General features: G+C 44.8%; 1 protein-coding gene across 1 annotated transcript in view; it reads left to right on the top strand.

The window, feature by feature from the left end:
* LOC144721071 (uncharacterized) overlaps positions 1-27,882 on the top strand; it is a 120,288-nt gene that overhangs the window by 81,665 nt on the left and 10,741 nt on the right. The window contains exons 41-60 of the mRNA XM_078598405.1: positions 746-964; positions 2,436-2,632; positions 3,253-3,410; positions 5,129-5,377; positions 5,919-6,108; positions 6,367-6,610; positions 6,917-7,003; positions 7,787-7,880; positions 8,885-9,012; positions 10,947-11,028; positions 11,742-11,850; positions 12,893-12,947; positions 13,603-13,780; positions 14,098-14,213; positions 15,002-15,158; positions 17,468-17,724; positions 21,540-21,738; positions 22,884-22,993; positions 24,209-24,359; positions 25,246-25,380. Coding sequence (XP_078454531.1) covers positions 746-964; positions 2,436-2,632; positions 3,253-3,410; positions 5,129-5,377; positions 5,919-6,108; positions 6,367-6,610; positions 6,917-7,003; positions 7,787-7,880; positions 8,885-9,012; positions 10,947-11,028; positions 11,742-11,850; positions 12,893-12,947; positions 13,603-13,780; positions 14,098-14,213; positions 15,002-15,158; positions 17,468-17,724; positions 21,540-21,738; positions 22,884-22,993; positions 24,209-24,359; positions 25,246-25,380 — 3,115 coding nt within the window. The remainder of the gene's footprint in view (positions 1-745; positions 965-2,435; positions 2,633-3,252; positions 3,411-5,128; positions 5,378-5,918; positions 6,109-6,366; positions 6,611-6,916; positions 7,004-7,786; positions 7,881-8,884; positions 9,013-10,946; positions 11,029-11,741; positions 11,851-12,892; positions 12,948-13,602; positions 13,781-14,097; positions 14,214-15,001; positions 15,159-17,467; positions 17,725-21,539; positions 21,739-22,883; positions 22,994-24,208; positions 24,360-25,245; positions 25,381-27,882) is intronic.

The following is a 27,882-nucleotide window of genomic DNA, read 5'->3' as shown; positions in this document are numbered from 1 at the left end:
AATATAGTTTTTACTGTCATGTGACACACATTACTCCCTACTGTGTGCACCAAAGATTACTTACAGAGATCTCGGGGGAAGTTCTATAATATCTCTAACACGAATGGTTGCACCTCTATGCGAAAGATGCGATTGGTAAATTTGTATCGTGACTTGATGGTGATAGCACGGACAGGATAAAACTGGAGGAACATTTGAAAAAAAATGAAAAATATCAAGTGTAAATCTGCACCATGGTAGTGTGCAAGCTATGGGAGTTGGAACTCCAGCACGATGACTAAAAAAAAACTTCTTTTTTTAGTTTACCTGAAAAGACCAACTGAGATATATAGCTCATTTTCTGAAGCCACCGGGCCACAAATGACAGCGCGAAGAAAGTGGCTTTTCACGTGGACATTTATAGCAACCAAATACTCTAAACGCACGTTTCCAAATGTGGAGGGAAAAACTGGAGGACCCGGAGAAAAATGCAAGTGATCAAGGGGAAGGAGAGACACGCACACTCCTAATAAACAGCAGGCGTCAGGTTCAGGATCGAACCCACGACCTCGTGTATACCAGGCAAGGGAGACAACATCTCGCCACCGTGGAGGATGAACCTGGATGGGCCTAAGGGACTTTAGTAGAGCAGTGCCCACCCCAGAATTGCCTAGTGCCAAGTCTGTCACGGGGGGTACATTTTATGCCAGATTCTGCACACCAGGTGAGATAGTTAACACAATCGCCACCACGCGGCTCGCCGCAGGTCGCTGCTGATGGGCCTGTACGAGCCGAGCAGCGGCTCCGTGCACGTGGGCGGGCGCGACGCGCGCACGGACATGGCGGAGGTGCGGCGCCAGCTGGGGGTGTGCCTGCAGCGTGACGTCCTCTTCCCGGCCCTCAACGTGCACGAGCACCTGCTCCTCTACGGACGCCTCAAGGCGCTCGGCTGGTCACGGCAGCGGCTGCAGCAGGAGGTGGACACGTGAGTCGTCGCGCCGTCGCCCGACGTGTGAACGAGCGGGAATGTGGAGGCGGTGCCGGCCAGCTGGGCCGCGCGCACATTGGCACCGTCGTGATCCCGCAGTGAAGCCGATTTCACTTTGCGCAACCCCTGCGGCAATCGCCTAAGTTATAATTTGCTTCGTTTTGATGGGATTTTTCTTTATAAAGCAATAGTGCAATCTTGTCAATCATCTAATATCAGTATTGAAACAATGTTTAAAAACAATAAACAGCCTTAGGTCATGTGTTAGTCGTTTATTCGCAGTGATTTTTGCCATCGCTGCTATTTTCTACAGCTTTGGCTGTTTTTCTGTCATAATTCTGCTGAAAAGTATATTTTGCCAAAGCATGAATTTGGTCCCAAATCTATTTTACACGGCAGCCTTGCAGAAGAGCCGTGCTGTTCACTTGACAAGTGCGCGTGGCTTAATACTTACATCCAAAACTATATTTTTTATGTGCAGAGATTAACTTGTGTCAGTTTATTTATTTATTATCCACAGTGCTACAGCCTATGATGAGTTCCTCAGCATTAATCTGTTTAGATAACTCTTGCAGTTGATGCGAATTCTCATCGGATGGATAGCATATGACCTCGTTGTTCAGCACAACCAAAATCATATTTTTGTTCGGTACATCTTTCTTTGGTATTTATAGAATGTACACACCCCTCATATATTAATGCTTGCCATACTACAACGCTGTTAAATTCATAACACACTTCAGAAATTGGAAACAATACCAATCCATATTATTGTTACCAGGACCCATGCAGATCTTGTTAAGTTGAGAACATTTAAAAATGCAAACGGATATCATTTTTTCTCAACAGCATTCATCCAGCAGTGGATCCATACAATAAAGCTGGTGGATTATGGGCAATAAATTAACAATGAACCGTCGCCAACAGCATTTATAATAACATTAATATCCATCTATCAATGTACGTTCTGGCATTATTTAAGCAATACAAAACCTGCTTAAACACATAGTGCTGGAATACATTGCTTGAAAATACCAATTGGTCGACTGACTTAATTCTTGCTTTATACCATGTATGGGAGCCAGTGTTGCCATGGCTGGCAAGTAGGGCGTGTGGGCCTGGCAGCCTGGGTTCAATTTATAGCCACGGCCAGTAGACCACATTGACCAGCATGTTAAATTATTGCAAAACAACCCGCACAAACTTACACAGCATGGGGGTATCTTCTGCCAGCAGTGGATTGACAAAGGGCTGTGAATTATTTGTAATTGTTATCACTTAATCTCAACACTCTCTTGAAGGTGGAACAGTCAGAGCATATCAATGACTTTATTCCGTGCAGAAATTCTAAGGGCACCCTTAAATTGTCACTACAGAAAAAGCAAGACTTCATCAACATTAAAACCCACACGACACGGTGCGCAGTTAATTCTAATGCGGGTGAAATAATATTTGTTCTTGTGTACAGCTTCTTGAATGACCTCGGTCTCTACAACCACAAAGACAAGCTCGTGGGGACACTGTCGGGAGGCATGAAGCGCAAGCTTTCCATCGCCATCGCCTTCATCGGGGGCTCCACCACGGTCATTCTGGACGAGCCCACGAGCGGCGTGGACCCCTGCTCTCGGCGCAGCATCTGGAACCTCATCCTCAAGCACAGGGCTGGTGAGGGACGACGCGCCACGTGCACCTTAGCACCGCCACACCGTGAGAAGAGCGGACATGAGCCAGGGGAGAATGCAGGGTTTGCCGCTCAGATACGAGTGCGGATTTGAGATGAGCATGGAGAGGGGGGGGGGTTGCTGCTGGCAAGCCCAACGCAGAGCGTGGGGGTCACGCGCCGATATAACAACTTAACGGCTTCTGAGCCGTATGTACGTATGTTGAACTTATTTCGCGACATATGTCGCCAACTGTGGAAGGGATTGGCAGGGCTTGAGGTTACTTTTAATTCCATGATGGCATGAAATTGTAAATATACTCGATTCAAACATCTCGACCACATTAACAATCACAAAATGTGGAGGCTAAGTGTGGATGATTTTCTCTGTAGCCTACTCTCTATGATAATTAATTTTCATGTATGTTTGTTGAAATTATTTCGCACCGTGAATAGCCAACCGTGTTAATTGTACGTCGGATGAAAAACTGATGACGTACGCGTACGTCATCGGAACGGGAACGGGTTAATATGTCCTCGCCGACAGCATCACCGTCACGGTCCACGAGGCTAACGCGCGGATCCTCGTGTCGGTGTTTGCGTGCGCGTGTGTGTGAACGTGCAGGCCGCACCATCATCCTGTCCACGCATCACCTGGACGAGGCGGAGGTGCTGAGCGACCGCATCGCCGTGCTGGAGCACGGCAAGCTGCGCTGCTGCGGGAGTCCCCAGTACCTGAAGGAGATTTATGGGCAGGGCCTGACGCTGACCCTCACCAAGAAGGTTCGAGTTCAATCCCAATGCTGAAAGATCACCTGCAGATGACTCAATAGGGATCACACGCAGCAGCAGAATTGTCCCACTACTGTGACATAATTTGGCAGGACCCTCCCGAAAAAGAGAATTGAGACTCAACGAGGCGTTCCTTGGTAAACAAGCATAACGATAATAACAATAAGACTAATAACTTGAGGCTTGGTACGAGGTTTGCCCCAATATTATTTTTCACAATAAGATACAATGTTAATTTAAGTTTTCTGAAATTATGGTCTTCACAATGTTTCCCTTAACATTTTCATTATACTTCCTATGGTTAGCATTTCGTTGTGCTTTGATGTACTTCAAATACGAATAAATATTGCTCAAAAGTTCTTCAACAGCAGCTCACTGCTGATTTTCTAGAATTAGAGTTAAAAAAATGGCAACATTTTTTACGTGCACCACAATATAAATTGAACTTGGATTACAAATATTAAAATAATTTTATTCGTACCGTCATTGTATTCGCAAGCTAAAACTGGTCTAAATGAGAATTTGAGGGGCATGAAAGTCTGTTATAGCGTGCAAGAGACAAATGAGGAGAAACCACAGTTGACAGAAGAAGTTTGAAAAATCTAAACTTGTCCTGTTTTGTCGGCTTGTGCAGTGACAATGTGCTGGTAATTAGAGATATCAAGGTCGATGTCTCTACTTGCATAAAAGCATTACTCCGATTATGCACAGTATAAAATAAAAATCCTATTTTACTCACAGAGTATACACTGTATGCCTCAACTATTTGAGAAATGAGAAAACCCACACACGCATGTATGAGCATCTTTCTTCCTGTACATGAAGATCAATGTTTTGTCATCATCAGCTGTGGCCAATCCACTGCTGGATGAAGGCCTCCTCATACCACCACCATCGCTTACATTCGTGTGATGTCATACATCCACATGAAGCTGATTAATTCATACCCTGGCAATGCAAGTGGATGATTATGATGATGATGTCTGCGTGACCCTGTCGCCAAATCCCTTGGTCACAGATTAAAGCCACCATATATAGAGAGTACATGTCCATCATTAACCCACCGCCACCCAACACAGCCAATTAGTAAGGCTTTGTCAAGTAAATACAACGTGCCAGCAGTTAGTTACTACTTCAGCACACCGCTGTGTTGGAGAGTTAAACCTACAACATTTACAATTTGAGCACGATGTTTCGCTGGTGATTACAACCAGCTTCATCAGGCGATAGCCAGAATTGTGAAGAAGTCTTCCTGTTTCTGTCTTAAATGAAGTAAAGGTGATGCCATCACTGTGAGTCTATCAGGTGCAAAGACCAGAGGGGGGGGGGGGGGGTAACAATGTAGTCGTATGAATTACAATGGATTAGTTTAACAGTGTTTGGTATTACCTTTTTGTTTGTTGCGGTTGCACCCAATTCAAGAGCCGAATGGCTCACAGGGCTATACCAAATAAATGAAACTGAAAACTGAAACCTTTGAATCTCTGCATCTTTGCAGGATAATATTGGTCGCGAAAGCCTACGTATTAAACTCACCATAGATAGAGGCTGAGTGTGTAGCACTCATGAATTGGGTGACGCGACCCCACTTTGTACGGATCAAGCGATAGTGGTGGTGGTGGTGGTGATCACGATGATGGCTGGGTTGACCCCACCGTCACGCGTCTTCCAGCTCGCGTCTCACACCTCTTGCCGTCTTCCTTTCGCAGAGCGGCGCGCTCGGCTCGAGGTCCCCCTTCGACCCGGAGCGCGTGGTGTCGCTGGTGCGCTCGGGCGTGGAGGGAGCCGTGCTCAAGAGCGGCGAGGACAGCTCGGGCAACCGCAACGCGGACATGGTGTTCCTGCTTCCCGCACACTCGCAGAACGTGCTCGGCCAGAGCTTCCTCGCCATACTGGAGGAGAACATGGAGGAGTTGGGACTCTCTGGCTACGCCATCTCTGACACCACGCTTGAGGAGGTGTGTGAGTGCGTGCACGTGCGTGCGTCAGCAGCGAGTGATGCCTGAACCTGCCCTGGGTTGCTCAGCCTCGGCTCAATACTGCACTCCGACCACGGCAGTGTTTCTGCTGACAAAGGCAACCCAGTGTAGTCCTAGTCTTACCAGTTGCTCGCAAACAGCATGCCATCCTGGTTATCGCTGTGGGTGTGTTAACCATAAAAAATAAACACGCCATTTGGCTGCACAGTCAACGTTAAGTCTCCCCTGACGTCATTTGAAATGTGTCGGCCATTTTGTGTTAGCATCATGGACAAAAGTTGGCAAATTCCAAAAATGACCGACAAATTACTCAATTTGGTTTACACATCACAACATCGACCCGAGTATGAAGCTACCGGAGACTATGAAATACGGTGCATTTGTGATAGCCCTGCGCTTATAAGTATGACGTGAATACCAAATGTACTCTATTTGTCATTATTATTGTTATTCACTCTTAAGCTACACATTTAAATATTATCTATAACTGCTGCTGCTTGCTTCTTGTGGGTTCTTGCAGGTCTTCCTCAAGCTGGTGCAGGAGGCTGAAGACCAAAGTCTGAAGGACATCACCAACAAATTTCCCGAGGCCGAATCCAGCTCCATAAACTCCGAGACAGCTGCTCCGCCTGATCACACGAGCCCGGCCGCCTCTGACACCAGTGACACTGTCAGCCTGGAGAGCGAAGGAAGCAGTCAAGACAGCTTCGGTAAGGACATATGTGTGTATGTTGAACTTCTTTCGCACCGTACGTAGCCAACCGTGCTCATCGGAGGTGCGGGGGAAGAAGCAACAAATTAAACACTAAAAAGAACTTATAACGAAAATAGTATTTTCAATCGAGATTTCAAAGTTCACAGCTCCAGTGGCTTCCTAAATATTGGAAGGTAAGAGAGTGTTCCGGACGGCCGCGGAAGCGCACCGGAAAGTGCTTCGATCCTCTGCCTCTCTTCTCTTTGGCGCACAGAAAAGCACCTGGTGAAGAAGGAGCGGGTGACTGGCATCCACCTCTTGGTGCACAAGACCCAGGCCCTGATCTATAAGCGGTTTCACCACTGGAGGCGCGACGTCAAAGGGGCAGCTGCTCAAATCGTGCTGCCCGTGATCCTCGTGGCACTCGCCATGGCATTTGCCAGCATGGAACCCGGTGTCCCGGAATATCCGAGCCTTCATCTCCAGCCGAGCCTCTACAGCAGTGCTTCCTTCTTCAGGTGCGCGACTGTCGCTTGCGCCAAACGACGACGACATTGTCGTCGTCGTTGTCGTCAGCAGCGGCAGGATCGGCATCATCAACAGCAGCGGCGATACCATATTATTCTCATTATATTCATTATCAGCAGTGACAGCAGTAACAGTATCAGAATCTAATAATTATTATTATACCTCTTCTCCATTGCCCATTCTCTTCCTATTCCCTCCCCCCGCAGGAACATACCCTGTAAATATTGAATTAAACTCTGCGTGATGTGTATGTGTCTAATGAGTGTTTCTTTTCTTTTTTATCTCGTGCATCACAGCTTGCACAACAGCTCAAGTGCGTCGGCCAGCTCTCTCACCTCGACGCTCATGAAGCATGCCGCGTGCCTGGACCAGCCTCCGTCCAGGTGAGATAGCAGTCCGAGCCGAAATGTCGTCTTTTGTGCTTCTCTTGCTCGGTAGTTTAACTTCTTGGTCGCACTTACGTGAGGTTCTTGGGATCCAGAGGAAATTATGAGGAATTCAAGTGCCAACAGTTTGTACCCATCCAGATAGCTTAGAAGTTTAATTGTTTGTGAACGAACCACTTCATACACGAATATGTGAAATATATCTCAAATCTTCAGGACGTCGTATCTCCATATCTGCCACATCTCCTGCATCCACAATTTCCCTCAGCTGCTGCTGAGACCTTCATGCATTCATCACACTCCAACACAGCAATCACATCTGTCTCATCTACAGCCTCTGTAAAGGATTGGGGAGATCACATCTCCCCAATACTTTACATCCTCCATTGGCTCCAATTATAATCCCAGTTCAATTTCAAGATGACACCATCTACGTACAGTGCGAAAGAAGTTCAACATCTTCAAGTTGCTTCATGAGATCTGCCCCCCCCCCCCGCCTCTCATCTCATTCTATGATTGGGCAGCCAAGGCTTTGTCAGTGGGAGGTCGCTCATTCTCCTCTGCTGCCCCCACTGTCTGGAACTCCCCCCCTCTACCCCCAGTTCAAGTCCAGGTTCAAGACCTTCCTTTTGCATCTGCCTATGGCCAACTGCCTCTTCTCTGTAAAATCAATATCCCTGGTGTTTCTTTGCAGCATCAGCAGATGCTCCTGCATCTAGACGGGGTTATATAGCTATGACTGTCACGGAGTATGTGATGTATGCACATTTATATTTTTAGGAACAACTCCTGCTGGGCGAATAGGCCTCCCACATCTTGGTTTCCTTCTGCCAAAGGCGATGAATCTTCCTGCAGCTGCACGTCCTGCAAAGAGGTACGTGCTCTGATGTGCTTTGACACGAGTGTATGATGTATTCTGACCACTGTGTGGAGTGTAGCGTTTAAATAAAGCACCCACATCAACAAAATAATTAGTTTTTGATAGAACATCGTTCATGCCGGGGCATCTCAGAGTACTGTAGACCCAGTGAGAAACTTACATCACATCTCAGACATTTGAAAGGGCACCCCCAGTGGCAGCTTTCCCTGCGTGGCACAAGGTGAGTCGGTGCCTGGCCTGTGAGCAGGCATTAGTACACCAGGAGCTGGAGATAATTGTTGTGTGTAATCTCAATTGAGTATTTTGCGGGACATTAAAAAAAAAACTTATCAAGGTTGAACCATGACGCCGGCACACAATGACCGACTCATTCTAGATGTCCGGGGATATTTAATAGCCCCCGTGAAGCGAACGGCGAGTACCTTTATGGTGAACGCGTCCGCAGTAATGATCAGGGAGGCCTGCCCATTTCGAGCTGTGAACCTCTGCCACAAGCGGGGAATGCACCTACTGCTGGGCCATGTCACTGCCTCAAAAGAATTAAACATGAAGCCTCACTATCTTTAGAGATGTGGTATGCCAGGTGAGGTGAGGTGTATTGCAGGCATCGTGAGTTCTCAGTGGAGGTGAGTCTTGGATAAGGTTAGAGGTGAGAGATATTAATTAGATGAACTTGAGCAATCGATTAAGTGGGCTGATCCCACAGAGACAATGGCACGAGTAAAGGGTATTGAGAGATTGAAGAGAGGAATATTCAATAAAAAAAAATAACATGTTTGTGAAAGAAAAATGCTTATAAAGTAGCATGAATGTATATGTGGAAATGTACAAAGTACGATGGAAAAAATTAAGCAGCTCTCTCAGGAGGTTTTGATTAAGATGCTTTGTAGATACTGTAAATGAATAATGCTTAATTATTTCAAGTTAAACAACGAGTTCCTTTAAGAAAAGGATGCCATTTTTTTCAATCTAACATTTTTCATGTTTGTACCCAACAGTTGTGCTCAGCTGTGCAGGATATGCCATCCTACACCAACGTCAATCCACAATTGCAGATGTTCAACCTTAGTGGCTACGACGTGGAGGAATACCTGATCGGTACCACCTGCCAATACTTGCTCAAGAGGTGAAGCGGTGTTTATTGCCATTGTGTAACAGATTATACGTCCCTCTTGTCATTATTTAGGAGCTTATTTTCCAAGTAAAGCCCATTGAGCCATACAGCTCTCCCTCAAGGACGATCTAGGATATCGTTGGGTGTAAATCGAGGCAGAGAGTGAGTTATAGTCTTGGTAATAGCTGTGGTCCCAACGCCGCTGCATAGGTGGAGTGCCACAAGTAAAGTATGTATTGGTTCGTGCGCACGTGCCGTGTGCTTATGTGTGTGCAAGTCGAGTACAAGTCTCGTGCTGCTGCTGCTGCTCAAAAGAGCCGGCGAGCAATAGTGGTGGCACTCACGTCTGTTGGCAGCCCTGAGCCAGTGGTGGAAATGTCACGTTACACTGGCAGGGCAGAGTGTATCCATTTGATGAACACTTTTGACATCCTACAAAGTGGATCTTGTTTGCGCTACCCCGGCAAGATGAGCCGACCTCTGATCACAATGTGAACTCGGCGCAATTTTCCGTCTCTTCGTTGAGCACTTTAACCAGTGCAATGTGGCCACATATACACACTCCAATACAGTGCAAAGCATCACCACGCGCGCATTTACTCGCATACCACCCAGTGATCACACCGGGAATCATACCTGTGCACCCATGCTTATGCAAGCGTACATACTCAGGCACTGAAGTGTGCACTTTCATCTACACACAGGGATGTGCAGGCACATGTATTCGCTGTATATTCTTGTGCACATGTAGAGGGAAACGCAGATGGATATCTTCGTTGCCCGTGTACCTTGAATAGCTTTTAGGTGCGCCTGTGAGCAACGATGTACCATTTTAATATTGTTGCAAACACATCTTAAATTTACATACTTTACCGCCATCATAATTTATCTTATAGCTAAAACAAACGTGCAATAACATAACGTTTTTAACAATGGCCCTTATTTAGAACAGTGTGTAAAAAGATCGTGGTTAATGTTTTGGTCGATTGGGAAACAGTTTTTTGATTATGGTAAAAAACGTGTCGTTTTGAGTAGAAATGTGTGTGACGTGCTGTTGCGATTTCTTGAGGGCATCTAAAACATACAATTTGGTCTAAAAGCATTGCTTGCCAAGCTTATCTGTGACGTCGTGAGATAGATTGTGGCACCATCTGCTTCTTGTCAGTGTCATACCAATGAGGTCTACATCTGCAGCTTAGTCATGCACGGCTGGATCTGTGTGCGTGTCTGTGTCCACTGAAGTTGTACATTGCAGCAAAATAACAATCACCTGTCGCAAGCAGCCTCAGTTTGTGCTTACAGGAAAATGAAGCTGCCATTATTAATACGGGAGTGTTTTTATTGAACGAAATATTATACACGTGTCGTGTATTGTAAGCCAAGAGGCTTTTTTGCTAAACTCCAGAAAAAACGGTGAGAAACGAGTCAAATGTGCCCCTTCAAATTGAGTGCTCCCGTCGTGTTAACACGAGCACTGGACCCGAGTTCAGCTCGATTTACAACCGTGCAGCCTCTCCAATCTGCACACCCTTGACTCAAAGACCCACACATTGACCGTAGTCTTAATATAGATTGGTGTCCAGCAGCTAAATAAAAAAATAATCACAAGTATTTCTGTCTTGGCATCAACCTCTGGGACGGTTCTCTGCTGCAGATGACCTGTCCGATTTCACTGGGAATTTTTTTTTAAATTGAAACGTTATTATCTATCTCATAATTCATTATAATTAATGATTTTGAAGCATTTACATTTTGCGATAGCTCAAGAACATTGTGCTATTTATTACCCCCTGCCAAATTGATGTCCCTCTCAGGTAAAAATGCTTTGTTGAAAAATTAATCATTCAACCAAACAAATAAGATAAATTGCTGGACAAGTCATCCACATTATTTGTGATAACATATCACCATTTAATTAAGCAAAACAAATTATTGCCTTTTCACAGATATGGTGGCTGGAGCTTTGGATTGCCTCACACTGCATCATCTGATCTTGAAGTTGTGCCAGATAACAGGACACTCACCAAGGTGAGTGCAGGGACTCACAGCTGCCAATTCAAATTGAATAAAATCATAGATTATTCCTTCAAGTACGGCGAAACCGTATGAAGGTTAATTTCAAGCAAACTATTTTGTCAGTCTTCTTGGTTCTTTCGGTAAAGTCACGTAGAAGGGAAGTAATAAAATAATAAATAATGTTTTATTTTTATTATTTTATTACTTCCCTTCTACGTGACTTTACCGAAAGAACCAAGAAGATGAATCCCTGCAGTCACGAAAGCTTTAAATCGATATTTTGTCAGTGTTATTAACACATCATTTATATTTGACAAAAGATCGTTTGTAGGAAAACTAAATGTAAAAAATATATACATGTGTATAAGGATGCTGCCTTGGTATCATGATAAGCACTCGGGATCTTCTGGCGCAGCAATTGAAATAATGGGCACGTTTTTTAAATCCCTCCGCCACAGTCCACCCCGTGCTATAAATTGATACTCAGTCGATCAGCAGGTCACGTGCGGTGGCGTAAAGTGTGGGTACTCCCATCTCTTGCGAGACATCTGGCCAGCGTGAAAGCAGAGACCTAATACCCTCTAAAGGGGCAGTGTGAGAAATAAATTGCAGATCTGCACCTTTTTCTTTAAGTTCTGCTTGCTTATAAATGAAAAACATTGTTGCGTATTCTTTTGCAGTTGCACATAATTTAAAGAGTCCAATGTTTGTGCGCTGTCGTACAGGTGTGGTACAACCCCGAGGGCTACCATGCCCTCCCGGCCTACGTGAACAGCCTCAACAACCTCCTTCTGTGGGACAACCTTCCCGAAGGAGAGCACCCCGGCGATTACAGTGCGGTTCACTTCCCACTCACACTCTTTTTATTTGTAAGGTCAAAAAGGCCTGGCGACCAGCAACGAACAGTGGCATCGTAAAGGTTTAATGGATAACATTAAATATCTTTCTTGCCTTGAGCACGGTTGTAGAAAGTATCGACGATCGAAGGGGATTTCAAAGTCAAACAAAGCAGAAAGACAACTGTTTTGACTTGCAGCGTGATGGTTTGGGTGGGTCCATGGGTGGGTTAATGGGTCAGTGGGTGGGTTAGTGGGTTGGTGGGTGTGTTAGTGGGTGGGTGGGTTAGTGGCTGGGTAAGTGGGTCAGTGGGTGGGTTCGTAGGTTAGTGGGTGGGTTAGTGGGTCGGTGGGTGGGTTAGTGGGTGGGTTGATGGGTTGGTGGGCGGGTTGTTTTGCTGCACTCTGAACACAGGATGAATTACATGAGACGCTCAGTCCTCAACATGAGTGAAGGAATTAAGGGGTGAAGTTCATAAGAACGGTAACCAATGTCTTAGCGATAGAAGAGTGAGTGACGAGGAGGTTACTGACTGCTGTCTGAGGTAGGGGATAATCATTGTACAATTTGGTAAAATTATCTGTGCATTTAGCCTACAATTCAACATTATGCTTATTACATATTAATTCATCATCATCATCATCAAACAGTCACAGATGTTGCTATAATCACCTCCTTTGCATTTTAGTAGTTTGGTCTAGAGGCATCATACCAACTCTTAGTGAGGGCCTCTGCCCCAGCTTTAATTCACAAAGAAACACCGTAGTAATTTGTATGTGTTGGCACTGTTAAAAGTGTTGATTGGATTTGAATGCAAAGCAATAAACACATTGTCACTTACACGAAGCAGCAGGAACTACACTTAATTAAATGTTTGTAAAACAAAACAAAAAACGCACTTTGGTTTCAACAGCCATTCTTCAAGTCGACATTCACAAATTGTACCACAAGCTATGAATAAAAAGTTGCGTGATTTTTATGAATACAATTGTCAACTGAGAGTGGCTAGAAAGCTAACATGGCATGTTTCTTGTTGAAGGGATATCTGTGAACAGCAAACCATATGCGGGCCAACAACTCAGTCAGGATATGATGTAAGTTGCCCATTTGCAAAAAAAAAAAGTCACATGCGAGAAACACACACCACACATTCGACTTTCCATAACGCCTGTTTGGGCCAAGTCTAATTTTAAGCAGGCACCTACGTTCTAAGAATGAAAAATGGCAAATCCTGTACGAGATGATTGTGTCACCAATGTCAAGTCCACCTATTTTTGTCTTGACAGGCATATCTATAAAATGGCATAGTTGTGAAAATAATACTTAAAAAAAACAAGCGATAAGATTTGTGGGAAATCCAAAGGAGTGATTCCTTTGGTTATAATGGTCCCGGCCATAAAACTGTGGAGTTTCCACAATTTACACAAGGCGACCAGATGAGATGAGTTTAAGGAATCCCGAACAGTAGTGCGTTCCATTGTCAAGTCGAGTGAACACAAAAGCATGGATCAGTCTCTCTTAAGTCATTAGGTGGCAGCAATCAACACAGCTGGGCAATATTTCTAAGGTGGAATAATGAAGTTCTAACCACCCCTAGACACACGTGCCTCGAAGGACAGGGTCTGGTCAAACTGAACACCAAAAATGGGATGAAAGTGAACGTTCGTGAATCGGTGACTGAGGTCGTTTGACTTTGGGCAATGGAAGGTCACGAGCCACACTCTAACGGTTGCGATCGCGTCCCTTCAGTCTGCAGAACCTGGGCGACACGGGTGTGGCCATCTGCATCCTGCTGGGCTTCTCCATCATCACGGGCAGCTTCGCCACGGCCGTCGTGCGCGAGCGCATCACGGGCTCCAAGCGCCTGCAGCAGATTTCCGGTGTATCCCCGACCTTCTACTGGGCCGTCAACTTCGCTTACGACATGGTGCGTGCGTAAACCAAGTCGCCTCCTCAACTCGCTTAAACGGGTCTCGAGTACTCGTCACTCGGGGCCTGCGATCCCAGACCCGGCGTGTGTCGCTTTGCTCGCAATATGCGCGTCTCTGTGGAGGTGGTCTGGTGCCTGCGGAGGCCGTAGTGCGGAGCTGGCTCAACGAAGTGGCCCATCACGTAGCCATTTATAGCAGCCAAATGATCTAAATTACGATCAACACTTGCGTAATTAAATTAAGATTAACACTTACATAATTAATAACAGATCGAGATGTGAGATTTACCCCGGGTTTGTCTCTGTGCTGACAGCTGAGCTACTCAGTGACCACGGGCCTGTGCATCGCAGTGATAGCAGCCTTCCATCTTCCTGCCTACACGGACAACAGCAACCTGGGAGCCGTCTCTCTCCTACTCATTCTCTTCGGGTAAGGGCATAAAAGTTGAAATGTTTCAAGAATGTTGACTGGAAAGTGAACACTTCTTCATTCTCCCGTGCCTTGCAAATTCCATGGAATGCCTCCCAAACTGATTGCATAAAACAGCAATACTCTCATACCATCAATCTTGAAAGACATTTTTTTTTACAAATATCACCCCCATTTGTTGATATGAGATGGATTAATTCCGGCCTTTATTTTAGTGTCTGCCAATTAAATGAAATTTAGTTCTGAACACATGGAAATTCTGTGCAATGCTCGTAGCTTGCGTCCCTCGCAATCGATGTGAAGACGGTGACGTGACAGCGCCACGTTGTCCTGGCCCCACTGAAGTCGGAGCTTCGTGTCCAAACGGCCAGCTATGGCTGTGGCTCCTCAGTTCCTTGGGACAGGGTTTCAGCTGGTGGAAAACCAATGTGGCTACCAGTAGCTGATCCATGTTAGAGCTCACCACCATTCACCATGAACACTGCCTTATGTCATAGAAACACAGGCATGCAATCGACCAGCAGTGTATGGACAATGGCCCTTCTTGAGTCTTCAGTTATTTTTTGTTTTCATTATGTTTGTTCATCACTGCGAATGCTGTCCCTTTCCTGTATGATTCAAAACTGTCTGGGAACCTCATCGGATGCACGTCTAATCTCCTTCCACAAAGTTCAATTCATACACAGTTTACACCTTGGCTGCGGTGGATTCGTAGTTGTTTGTACAAGCCGCGTGATGTGTAAAGCGTGAACCCTCCGGCGTCGGCTCCGTTGTGTCGGCGTGAGCAGCTTCGCGTCCCTCCCGTGGATGTACCTACTCTCCGGCATCTTCTCTGAGGAGGAGATGGCCTTCGTCACCTACATCTCCATCAACATCATTTTGGGCGTCACCACAATCATCTCCACCTTCCTCGTGAACTTCCTCTACTTGAATTCTGACTCAGAGGTGAGTTTTTCCTGCCGTTTGTTTCATTTCGCGATTTCGTGTTCGAGTGCTCGCAGCATCTTGCAACATGGCCCCAGGTCATTATCGCCAAAGTAAACGCCGTGTTAAAGCACAATCCCAAGTGGCTTCAATCTCAAATAAACAATTAGGAAATGTGTATCTCCACTGGTGCTGAGCCACAGGTGGAAATTCCACGTTGTTATAGTGGGAGCCAGTTTAACTTTAGAACCACGGTTGAATGTGTTAGTAATTGTTTTCGTTCACTTCAGAGGGATAAAGGGCTGAATCTACCCCCATAACAGGAACCAAGTGCTCTGCCACAGCGCCACTTGGATTCATTTGACTATTATCGGCATAACAACAATTCATTTTGTCGTCATATTTATCTTGATTACTTCTCGACATGTTTGCTATTTTAGTCTAGCAATGTGAAAACATAACTTTACCTTTTTATAATCCCAGGAATGTCTTGCAAGTGTACATTGTGTATCGTTGCTGAACTTAATTTTATTTTTGTTTCTTGCATCATTTTGCTGACAGCCCACGTCGCTGTTGAATATGAGACTGGTCTAGTTTTTTGGGTTCTTACCTGGTTAAACAAAATAAACTCGAAGCTTGAACGTGGGTTCTCGTTAATAAAAGAAGGCATTTGATGTATTAGTACTAGCCACCCATAATTTCCATCATTATATTCCACAGTTATTGTTGTGACCAATTTCAGCACTATCACATTTATGGTATTTCCAACGTTATCAACTGTCATTGTAATCATTTTCACAGGGAATATCGGGATAACCTTCAAGAATCGTAATGTGTGACCAGCTCTGAGACTATTGTACTGTAGTGAGCAGGCTATGCAATGTGCTCTTTGGCAAAACATATTGACACCATCACTACGTTATTATAATAAGCTATAAATGTGTGTTGTAAAGGCTAAGTTAAATTACAAATGTTACGTCAAGTTAAAAACCAATGAACTATTCTGCACAGCAAGTACAACAGTGGTTGTGTTTGCTGGAGACATATAGAGTTCTGTGTTCTATTGGAAGAGAGCATCTGTTATAAATGATTACGAACGTTTAATTTGAATATTACCATAAGGACAACAAATATTGCACTAAACCCCCTTTTGCCAAAATCTCGTGTGTCATGCAGTCATGAAGTGCCGCTTAGAATACACAAAACCTCATTTCTTATCTTCAGTGACTCAATGGGGTTTGTGACAGGCTCATTATCTATGTTATGGAATAGAATATTTGTACACAAAATATCGAATAATAATTTGCCGTAGGAATGTGGAATCTCCAACACTGGCTCTGGGCCACGCATAGAAACAAACGTTGGAGCGACTTAACTTTAATAACGCATTTAAGTTTACATTTTTATTTCCTACTATTTATACCTCCGTCGGCTTAATGCTATATTTCACCCTGGCATAACCGCAGTATATCAAAACACACCACACTCATTATTAAAGGGACACCAATATGGTTGCCGATATGACTTAACACTAACTCTTAGATCTTGACTTAAAGCTTTCGTGACTGCAGGAATTCATATTCTTAGCTTAATCTCCGAGTTGTTTTTTTCTTTCAAATATACATGCTTTATATATCTGGCAAGAGCTAACAATCTGCATGTACATAGCATACCGTTGTTTGTTTATGCGATTGTGCTCTATATAATGTGGGGAGCGGTAATGTAGCGGTTCACGCGCTGCACTACAAACCTGGCGACCCGAGTTCGAGTCTCGCTCACGCCAACGCCAGTGATGATTATTTGAACCGGACCTTGGCCTCCCTTAGATCGACTCAACCTCAAATGAGTACCTGGTGTGTTGTGTAAATATCGCCACTTGGGAGACGAAGGCACTGGGCATGCGGTGCTGGCCACCGGCCCCCTCGCGTGCAGTGCCGGCCTTCATGAGGCGCCATGGTGGTGAGATGTTAACTACCTCGTCTAGAACACAGGAGGTCAGTGGTGGTTCAATCCCGACCCTGATGCCTGTATATTTGGAGTTGATACGTTATCCCCATGGTCGCGTAGATTTTTTTTTCTGGGTCCTCAGGTTTTTCCCCTCCACATTTAGAAAAATTAGTTTAGAGTATTTGGCTGCTGTAAATTGTCACATGATAAGCCACTTCTTTGAGCTCTCATTTGTGGTGAGGTCGCTTTTTGAAGAAGAGCTAAATAGGTGAGTGAGCTTTCAGCAATCTGTTAAGGCTATACGGGGGGGGATCCTTGTATTTTCTCGATACAATACTAAGTTTGTGTGTGTGTGTGTGTTGCTCTCTTATCCCACCCAACAGAGCCTCTACAACGCCTACAATGTCATGCGATGGCTTTTCCTCGTCTTCCCCCAGTTCTGCCTGGGCTGGGGGCTAGTGTCCCTCTCAAAGCAGAGGCTCATGGAAGACATCATGACATTGCTGGGGTCAGACCCGCAGGAAAGTTCATCGTTTGCCATGGACATTACCGGCTGGCCCTTCGTGGCCCTGGCAGTTAATGGCCTTGTTTGCTTCACTCTCCGGCTGGTGCTCACAGATGAACTCATCTGGAAACTCAGGTTTGTGTTCCTCGTCACACTTGTGCATCCACTGACTATAATCTACCAATTTTATTGTATTCCACATGCATATAACCTGGGTGGCACACCAACTAAAAATATTAATGAGGGGATTGTTACTATATGTAATGTGTGTAGTTTAGCACAATGAAGTAATTCTATTGTTTTGGGCTCATTGATCACAAGTATTTATGATTACACCATGGGAACCTCATTTGCCAGTAAAAATATGATAATTGGTTCTTTACCCTTCTATCTGGCAACAAAACTGACACCCTTTTACAAGGAGTCATGTCTGCATAGACCGCAATACCTGCAGTCATAATACATTGTCTTTGGGTTGTGTGCCTTTTGGCGTCGTCTGGTCCAACCCATGTGAGACTAGGCTCTAAGGAAAGCTGTCTCGGGTGTGGACCAATCAACTTCAAGGACGGTGCACATTATCAGAGTTATGTTCTTTTGTTTGTATTATGACTGCAGGTATTGCGGTCTATGCAGACATGACTCCTTGTAAAAGGGTGTCAGTTTTGTTGCCAGATAGAAGGGTAAACAACCAATTATCATATTTTTACTGGCAAATGAGGTTCCCATGGTGTAGATGCTTGCCCCGAGCTCTCATGCTCTGATGGTGCATTGTCTTTGGGTTGTGCGCCTTTTGGCGTCATCTGGTCCAACCCATGTGAGACTAGGCTCTAAGGAAAGCTGTCTCGGGTGTGGACCAATCAACTTCAAGGACAGTGCACATTATCAGAGTTATGTCTTTTGTTTGTATTATGACTGCAGGTATTGCGGTCTATGCAAACATGACTCCTTGTAAAAAGGTGTCAGTTTTGTTGCCAGATAGAAGGGTAAAAAAACAATTATCATATTTTTACTGGCAAATGAGGTTCCCACGGTGTAGATGCTTGCCTTGAGCTCTCATGCTCTGATGGTGCATTGTCTTTGGGTTGTGCGCCTTCTGGCGTCATCTGGTCCAACCCATGTGAGACAAGGCTCTAAGGAAAGCTGTCTCGGGTGTGGACCAATCAACTTCAAGGACAGTGCACATTATCAGAGTTATGTCTTTTGTTTGTATTATGACTGCAGCTATTGCGGTCTATGCAGACATGACTTCTTGTAAAAGGGTGTCAGTTTTGTTGCCAGATAGAAGGGTAAAGAACCAATTATCATATTTATGATTAATTAAGTATTACACTGAGCTTTGCATACACCTCTTGTATAAAGTAAAAGCTAAGACCGTAAGGTAACAGTGGGACTCAAGCTATGAATGTTATCCTCTCTGCAGTCAGCCACTTCGATGCTTACCGGTTTTCTCCTCCCTTATCACTCAAATCACGGCCGTTCTTCGTCCACCCCTCGTGTCAATACCACAACCACGGCACAAATGCATTTGGGCGTCATGCGGTGGAACTGAGTTTCAGTGACCCCGTGACGAATGTGGGGTGCACGAAGCAGCAGTAGCAAAATGCCCTCGATGAGCCGTGGCCACTCATCTGTCGTCACCCTCGATCTCATTCGCGTCATGAGCAATGTTGGGTGGCGCGCCGTGGTCTCATGAATAAGCCTTGCATAAAATGAGACCAGATTGCGGCCAACAGTTGGATAACGTTTTGAACAGAGCGGTGTTGAGAGTTCCCTCTGCAGTGTGTGGATTGGTGGCACAACGCGCAACTCCCGGGAAGCGGAGTGCGCAAAACACGTGAGAGGAAGCGCAGTTGTTAGCGCACCGCGTCATGAAGCCGGTTACCTGAGTTTGACCTCCAGCCATGGCTAACATCAATGGCGAGCGATATCTCAACTGGTTCTTGGCCTCGCTCCCCCCTTTCACCATCCTACACTGACCAACGTGGTGAAGTATGGTCAAAAACCCCCATACGCAATGGGGTGTGGGGAGGCCTTTTGCCAGTAGTGGGCTGAAACACATTTGTGAATCGTAGTCTATGTTTGCTCAATCCTGAATTTCTATCTGCACATGCATTTCTTTGCAAAATTATAAGTGGATAAATATGGTCAATTATATGCTGTCATTGCTTATTTTTGCATGTGTGAGTTTGTCTATCTATCCATCTACCCACACACGTGTGTGTGTGTGGGTATGCATGCATATTACTTTATATGCACAGGTCATTTGTACACCACGCAATTTTCTGCATTGTTGTGCTCTAAAGCACCTCGTGTGATGTGTGTAGACCTATACCCCGTATACAGATACGCATGAGTATGCAGAAACACGTGCACTGCAGGGCCATTACCTCTACCACAGCTGCAAATAAACAGTTAAATTGTCACTAATACACTCTGTGAAAACACCCCACCCACTGTTCACAGGCGTTGGATTTCCGATGTGTGTTCACCTTTACGTTCCAGTCTCATAAATCACCAAAACCATCACCCCCCCACCCACCACGTCTGCCTCCCGACAGTGAACATTCAGTATCGCCTTTTCATATGCCACATTTATTTGTCCGGTAAATGTGGTATATCTGCAATGAATGTTATTTTTTGTTTGGAAATGATGGCACGTTTCGCTTTGCTGTCACATTTAAGCTTGTGTCTGATCATGTGACCATGCACAGTTGATGTTAGGCATCTAACACTTTTAATTACACGTTTACTTTTTTAAGAATAGACTCTGTATTGTTGGTCATATATAAAAACAATTTTTTTGAAACTTCCGGAATAACACCATACCACTTGAGATAATGGAGTTTAAATATGGAAAACTATAATGAGTGTGGATGTAATCTCAACTAAACTAACATTGACCAAACACTGCCGAGCAACTCGTGATCACAATTAAATGTCATACCACTTCTCTTTCTGTTCTTGCACTGCATTATCAGATGTAAAAACAGGTAAGTTAAGGTCCGTTTACTGTGCTATATTTAACCAAGAGTAAAATATATAATTATTCCACACGCATGGATAGATAACAAATGTCTGGCTTCTACGTTTGATGGCATCTGGAACCGTACTCCTACCTGCATTTGTGACCAGTCGTCTCACCTTCCTGGCTTGGCATTCTGTATGAAGCGAGACTCATGTTTGTGATCGACTCTAATATAATGTATCACTCCCTGAAACTTGAATCACTCCCTGAAACTTGTATCACTCCCTTAAACTTGAATCATTCGGAGGTGGCATGTCTCCCACGTGGAATTGTGCAGATAAAACACCGTTGTGGGCCCATTGTAGAAAATTGTTGACCCATTACACTGGCCAATGCCCAGCAGAGTCCGTTGAGACCAGCGCCCAGTTGCATCAACCACTTTAATTGACACGAATTTAAATATGAGCTAAGTTAAACGTTTCACTTAAGTTCTTTTATGCAGATGACCCCCAAAAATAAGCCTCTTTTTGAAGGGCGGCCCAGGGAGGGGATGTGACATGGCTAGTGAATGATGGAACAGCAGTGGATTCTTTAACCCACGCGTAGCGTGAAGTGTTGCTCCATCATGGTCGCGGTTGTTCACTCTGCAGTCCAATTTCCTCATGAAATTGGCCAAACATTGGAATTCAGGATTTACGGGCCTTAACCAAATAGCGAAGCTTTCCAAGGCAAATCTGTTTTGTATACAATATAAAAAATGTACCATCGTAGGATGCGGTGTATGACGTTCATGTAATGTTTGTTGTTGGTGATGGTTGCTACCTCGGAGGTACATAAACCGGGACTTTTAACATCCTTGGAAGACTTACAGATGTGAAGGATGGCTCCCTCAAATCGAGGACGATCCTGGGAAAACTACGCCAGGTGGCAACCCTCGTATTGATCCTGTCAAATGGAATAACAATAAAAAATTTGACTTCTTAAGGCGGCGGTGGCAGCGCCAGGCGGTGGAGCCCGGGCAGCCCGAGCTGGACACGGACGTGCAGGCGGAGCGCAGCCGCGTGGAGGACGCGGCCACCCCCGACGACGCGCTGCAGCTCGTGGGGCTGCGCAAGCGCTACCGCCTGCTGAGCCGCAGCTTCACGGCCGTCGACGGCCTGCACCTGGGCGTCTCTCCCAACCAGGTGGGGGCAGCGGGGGAGGGGGTGCGGCTCCGGTGATGGCGGTGATGGCGGTGCCAGCCGGGCGGCTAAAATGCAGCAAGTTGGCACAGAGCACCTGGATCTGTGCCTTTAGCCTCCTGCCAGCAGCGAGCCTTCCACACTTCACGTTGACTCAAAGTGCACCTGGCCTGGCACAGGCGCCGTGATGACCTCACCGCCACTTAGTGGCGAATGGCGGCTGCTGTTGTTGTTGGTCCCGGCCCAATAGGGGGCACGCATGGTAGTGGTGCTGGTGGCCAATTGAGGGGCTCTAAAGAGAAATGCATTCTGCTGCCCATATGCCAATTTCTCCTCTCTCCGTAACCTGGTGCCTGGACCTCATCCATCCTGTGGGCCTGGTGCAGTTGCAGTGCCTGAACCCTCTATAGCTACACCACTTATTCTTACAATTGGCGTCATCACCGGTCTGATACTGGCACAGTGTTTCTACGGAGTGGTGGCACAGGCGGGTATTTCAGCAGCCTTGCTGTGTAGGCTTGAGACAGCCAAAAGCCACGAGCAGGATAATAACTCCAGGAGGACGTACAGCAAGTATGTTTCTGATCTGTTTGTGTAGCGTTTTCAGTTTTCTGCTGTCACATGTAAACGTGTTTTTACTGGCACTCCGGTGTACTCCCATACACGGTGAGTCACCAGCCAAACATGCACAGAGCAATATCCTTCTGTAGAGATGCAGTGAGGCCCTGGTGGGTAAACACAATTTTTTTTTATAATGCTGCCCGCCCTTTCACCAACACGCAATGACCCACATGGTGAAGTATATTAGAAAAAATCCCAATGATTACTACAGTGTGTGGAGGCCTTCATACAGCAGTCGATTTACAAATCACTTAAAATTATTATAATTTGTAATTTAGAAAGATTGTTATTTTGTTTATCTGATACTTATATTGTAAAGGGCAGTAGTCTCTCCTTAGGACAGGTGAGATAATAAAATGCTATTATTTATTTACTACTTTGATATATTTTTTACACGTGCTGTGTGTTTGTGATGGGTTTCTTGACCAGAGCCAACACATTACAGGTACTCATTGCAGAAGCCCATTACTGAATAGGTTTTCTTGGCTCATTTTCCGAGGCTGAAAGGACATTGTGCTTTTTTGCAGTGCTTTGGGCTGCTCGGAGTTAATGGAGCTGGAAAGACGACGACGTTCAAGATGTTGACAGGGGACATCCAACCGTCGGGTGGAGATGCCATCATACGGACACAGAATGGGTAAGCGCCTCACGGCCACCGTGTAATGGTTAGCACGCTGGAATTGCAATCCAGAGCCTGTTGGCTCAATTCCATTTCCCGGCACGGCAGTTGAAACAATGGTGCGAGATTATTTCCTTAATTAACTCCCCTTCCCCAGCACCCCCAGTGTGACCTCTATCTTCCCAACAGAATCAGTGGGTACAGTTGGCAGGTCACCTGTGGTGGGGGAAAGTGTGAGTACTCTGACCTCTGCCATGAGATTTGGCCAGCATGGAAGAGTAGGACAAATACCATCTGGAAGAGGGAGCTCTCTTGACAGCGCTCTCGAGATATCCCTCTAGCAGAGGCCGTCCTGCCAGCAGTGGCGTGAGAAAGCAATTGCAGGGCTGCACCTTTATCTTCTAGAACAGTGAGAACAAATGGGCATCCCCCGCTGTGGTATTTAGGCTTCATTTTGTGTTTGCACGTGAGTGCTGTGCTTGGCTTAAGTTTTTAGTTCTATTTATCTTTGTTTATAATTTAGCCTTTGCTTGTAATTCTCATAAGTAAAATACATTTTTAGTCTCAGTGGTAAATGTTCTATTGGATTTTAACAGACTGAAGTGATATTTTTTCTTTTACGAACGTTGACTTTATGAAGCTTCAAAGCCCAAGAAAAAAGCATTTCCAAATGTTTTTACTGAACTGTCATGAATCAGAATCACCCTCGATACAATCACGTTAAAAAAATCCATGCTTAATCAAAGGGTTTTGTCACCAGAGTTGCCCAAACTCATTCGGGGTTACGTACAGCAACATCGCCCCCTTACTGTCAAGCTAACGCAGTCTGTGTGCGTGAAACATAATGCCTTCGTGACAGACTTTCTCGAGACCAGCGGTGGCCAAGCGGCATCTCCCGAGCCGCATTTGGCTCTTCAGTCCGCCACGCGGGGTTCTATCGAAGGGGTAGAACGTAGAACGTACTGTCACAGTAGCAGCAATGAATAATGAATGTCTCCCATGCTGTGCTGAAAACTGTCGATATATATACACATATATACACACATATATATACACATATATATAATCACTTGGCTCTTTGCAGAACTCATGGGGTACTTTTTGGCTCTCGGTCTGTGACAGGTTGGCCACCCCTGCTCTATACGAATGGTGCGAATCTGTGACTTGCTGAATGACGCTTGATTAAAGTCGGGACGAATTACCGCGCTCACTGACAATTTGTCCACCTCACAGCGCCTTTCTGAAAATGGATAAGGCGCGGAGGACGGGCACGCTGATCGGATACTGCCCACAGTTCGACGCTCTGGATGACCTTCTCACGGGCTGGGAGCACCTGTACTGCTACGCGCGGATCCGCGGAATCCCCTCGCATCACATCGAGCAGGTGAGCGTGCACACTTTTTTCCCGCACCTCCGATTAGCACAGTTGGTAAGTGCAGTACAGTAAATACAGTATCTGTTTACACTAGGATATTTATTCGTGTCTATTGGTATGTTTTTCTATGCCAATTTCACATAGTAAACTAATTGAAAACACCTAAAAATATCATCTTATGCAAGAATGGGCAAATATGAGCTATTGAAAATAATTATTTCGTGATTATTCGGCGTTTTTGAAAATCCAGCATCCCCTTCCCCTCGAAGCCGCCGGAAAATCGATGATCTACTGTACATAAATACAACATACATACATTTTACAGATACACATGCAGAGTGACGAGAGACACCATTCAATTCCCTAGACATTAAATATTAGACCGAACTATTTACAGTAATTATCTATTACAAAACACGCGTGCATATATACATGTGTACATGCACTCAAAGACAAATATATATTGCATGGGCTACACAGGTTTTTGGGGAAAGTGCTGTTTGCGAGCATCCATGAAGGCCAACAGTGGTGCACAAGAAGTTGGTGTTGCTTGCGGCACATGACCGTCTGCCTTGCTTCTATCTTTCTGATGTTAACAAACTGCATCGGCTACTTCATTAACATTGAGTCAACCAAGAAGAGACCTGGGCCGGGTGCAGACACCATTTCCTGTTGTCTTGGCCATGGCCAAGTATCAAACACATGTTTTTTTCTCATTCATTCGTACCTAATGATGGTTGCTTGTGTTGCAATCAGAACGTCGTATTCTATCATAATTTAATTTACTTTCTTTCTACGTGACTTTACCGAAAGAACCAAAGAGCCGGGAGTTTTACTGCATTTAAGGTAACAATTGCGGTGAAGCCAGATCAGTGATGGGGCTTGTGGTGTACAGGTGTCACAGGAGCTGGTGACGCGGCTGCACCTGAGTCTGCATGTCGATAAGCTGGTGAAAACCTACAGCGGTGGCACCAAGAGGAAGCTCTCCACTGCGCTGGCGCTCATCGGGAAGCCCCAGCTGCTGCTGCTGGTAACCGCCATGCACCACATCGTGTGGAATGAGTATCCCCATCATCATCATCATCAGCAGCTTCATCATATAAAATCATAATGAGATGGCTGGACAGTTCAGGGGCAAATCGAGGCAGCCACCCATGACACAACCTGGCTTTCAAGTGTAAAGCGTTAATAGTTTCAGCATTGTCACCACCGACCGTGCAGAAAAAAAACATCTAATTTGGTTGTTCACTTAATTTGGCTAAAAACCACGTCATGGGAAATGCTGTAGAATGAACGTTCCTTTGTAGTAGCAGGGGATGTGAGAAAGTACGCCCCCTAAATTGTGGATACAAAGGGCATATGAATGGATCTCAGATGTGGTTGTATGATATCATGTGCACACACGTACTTTGTTTCAAGACATATATACACATTGGAAAGTCAAAGTAGTTCCCCATGAAAACACCGGCCACATACCGCCGTGAGCCAATTGTGAAAATTCCACATGTGGCAGGAAACCCACGGTTGACCAAGATCGTATTGCGAGTGGCATTTCACTTTTCAGCTGTGTGATCTTGTAACATACGTGCACAAATATCCGAACTGAAGAAATAGATTGCTACCATCATCACATCATAAGCTTTCGGTTATTTATATTTGTGGCTAAATGTGCTATCACTATTATCTTCAATATCATTGCTCATGCCCGATTCGATGAATGTCTGTCCTTGGCAATGATAGTGCCTCCCATGTTATGATGCTTCCTATCTATCTCACTACGACGCGTAATGCGTTATCCTCCTCCTTCAGTCACTTGGTGTCTATATGTATTCCCTCTCTATCACTACTATTATTTTGTCCATAAATTGTTATTATTGTGATTGATATTTTTCCCGTGTTCTTTTATATTTGTGATCGTGAGTGGAAATGTCTGTGATGTATCCTGGTTTAATCTGTGTGTGTTCACGTTATATTTTAGAGTTACACACATTATGCTTCTCACTGTGCTGCTTTCTGTTATTTCGTGATACTGTGTTGGCAGTGATGCTCAAGCAAAAATAACAACAAACACTCATATTTGTCTGTTGCTTAAAAGCGACTATGAGTGTAACTATGCATATGCAAATGTAAAACCTGTTCATCCGGAAACATTCAAAATAATGTAATTTTCATCAGGCCCCCAATGGGGCAGTCTCCAACTCGCATTATCCAGTCCATCTGTCTGGCCTCTCTAATAATGTACTAGAAGGCCTATTCACAAAAACGTCACCTATTCTATACTTTAGCAACCATACTTCCGATGAGCACGGTTGGCTACGTACGGTGTGACAGAAGTTCGACATACAACATACATTTGATATTTCCTTTGCCATTTGTCCCATGCGCTTGCTTATTATGCAGCCATTTCTGATACAGAACAAACAAGAAATTTAGTGTAAATTAGCATGCACGGCTGAATTACTTGTCATACTAGATAAACAGTGTTAACGCTGTGCGTGCTGTGAAGAGTTCGCGTGATTGTTGAGTTTCCTTTTCATGCAATACCTGAAGGATTCACTTTAATTTCCATTGCTGGAGTTTTGATATTTCACAGAAATGTTCTTTTGATGTAGGCAGTGTCTGAACAGTTCTCAGTCCTTTGTATTTTTTTTGCAAAGGTGATAGATGCTTTTTCTACAATCTGTTATGGATATTTTACTGAACCTATGTTTCAGTCTTTTCCATAATAGTGCCTGCGGCTTATTATAAACAATATTGCTTATTCGGGGCTGAATACAAGCATTTACCTTCAAACCAAGTAAAAATGTTACATTAGATATTACAGCAACATTATCCAACCACCTCCAACATTCCCCATGTTCACATAAAACATGTTTATGTCCAGAACAGCATCGAAAACGACTTGAATTGAATTAGTTTATCATTGTGTGTGGTATTGCTTGGATTGCATTCTTGATTTTATAGCCCATTGCCTTTGGTGGGATTTATGATTCTAGTTATCAAACATTTTTAATATCCAGAAGTATCTTCAAGCACGATCAAGCTATTTTGCAGTATCCTTGTAAGTCTCCATTATTACCTATTTTATATTTGTAAAGTATAAAAACAAAGCGACTTGAAAGGTGTTTAGCACACCATTCCACGGTGTCCCATCAAATCCTGCAAGGGTCCATTAGTTTGTTGCTAACATATTTCATCTTAGTCATATAAATGCAGGAGGTAGAACATTAGTGATGGAGCATTTTCATTGGCCTTAATGGGACGTTTTGTTTTCCACCGTCAAACGATAACCGGTGACTTGCACGGTGCTGCAGTGTGAGCCGCTATGATGCTGAGCACAAGGACGGCTGCCTTTGAATATAAAACGGTGACTCGGTGACATTGGACACACTCGCACGCTCGCTTCAAGTACCCACATGGTGGCAGAATGTTTCAAGTCCTTTATGAAAGCAAATAATGGGGTCTTGAAAATTCCCAATTGGGAAACAACATTCAACCCTTTGGTCAACAAATATTCCAAGATTGATGTTCC

This window comes from Lampetra planeri, chromosome 10 (genome assembly GCF_965212315.1).
Source record: "Lampetra planeri chromosome 10, kcLamPlan1.2.h2, whole genome shotgun sequence".
In the NCBI taxonomy this organism is placed as follows: Eukaryota; Metazoa; Chordata; class Hyperoartia; order Petromyzontiformes; family Petromyzontidae; genus Lampetra; species Lampetra planeri.
The sequence above is the reverse complement of the archived record's forward strand: the minus strand, read 5'-3'. Positions and strand labels throughout refer to the sequence as shown.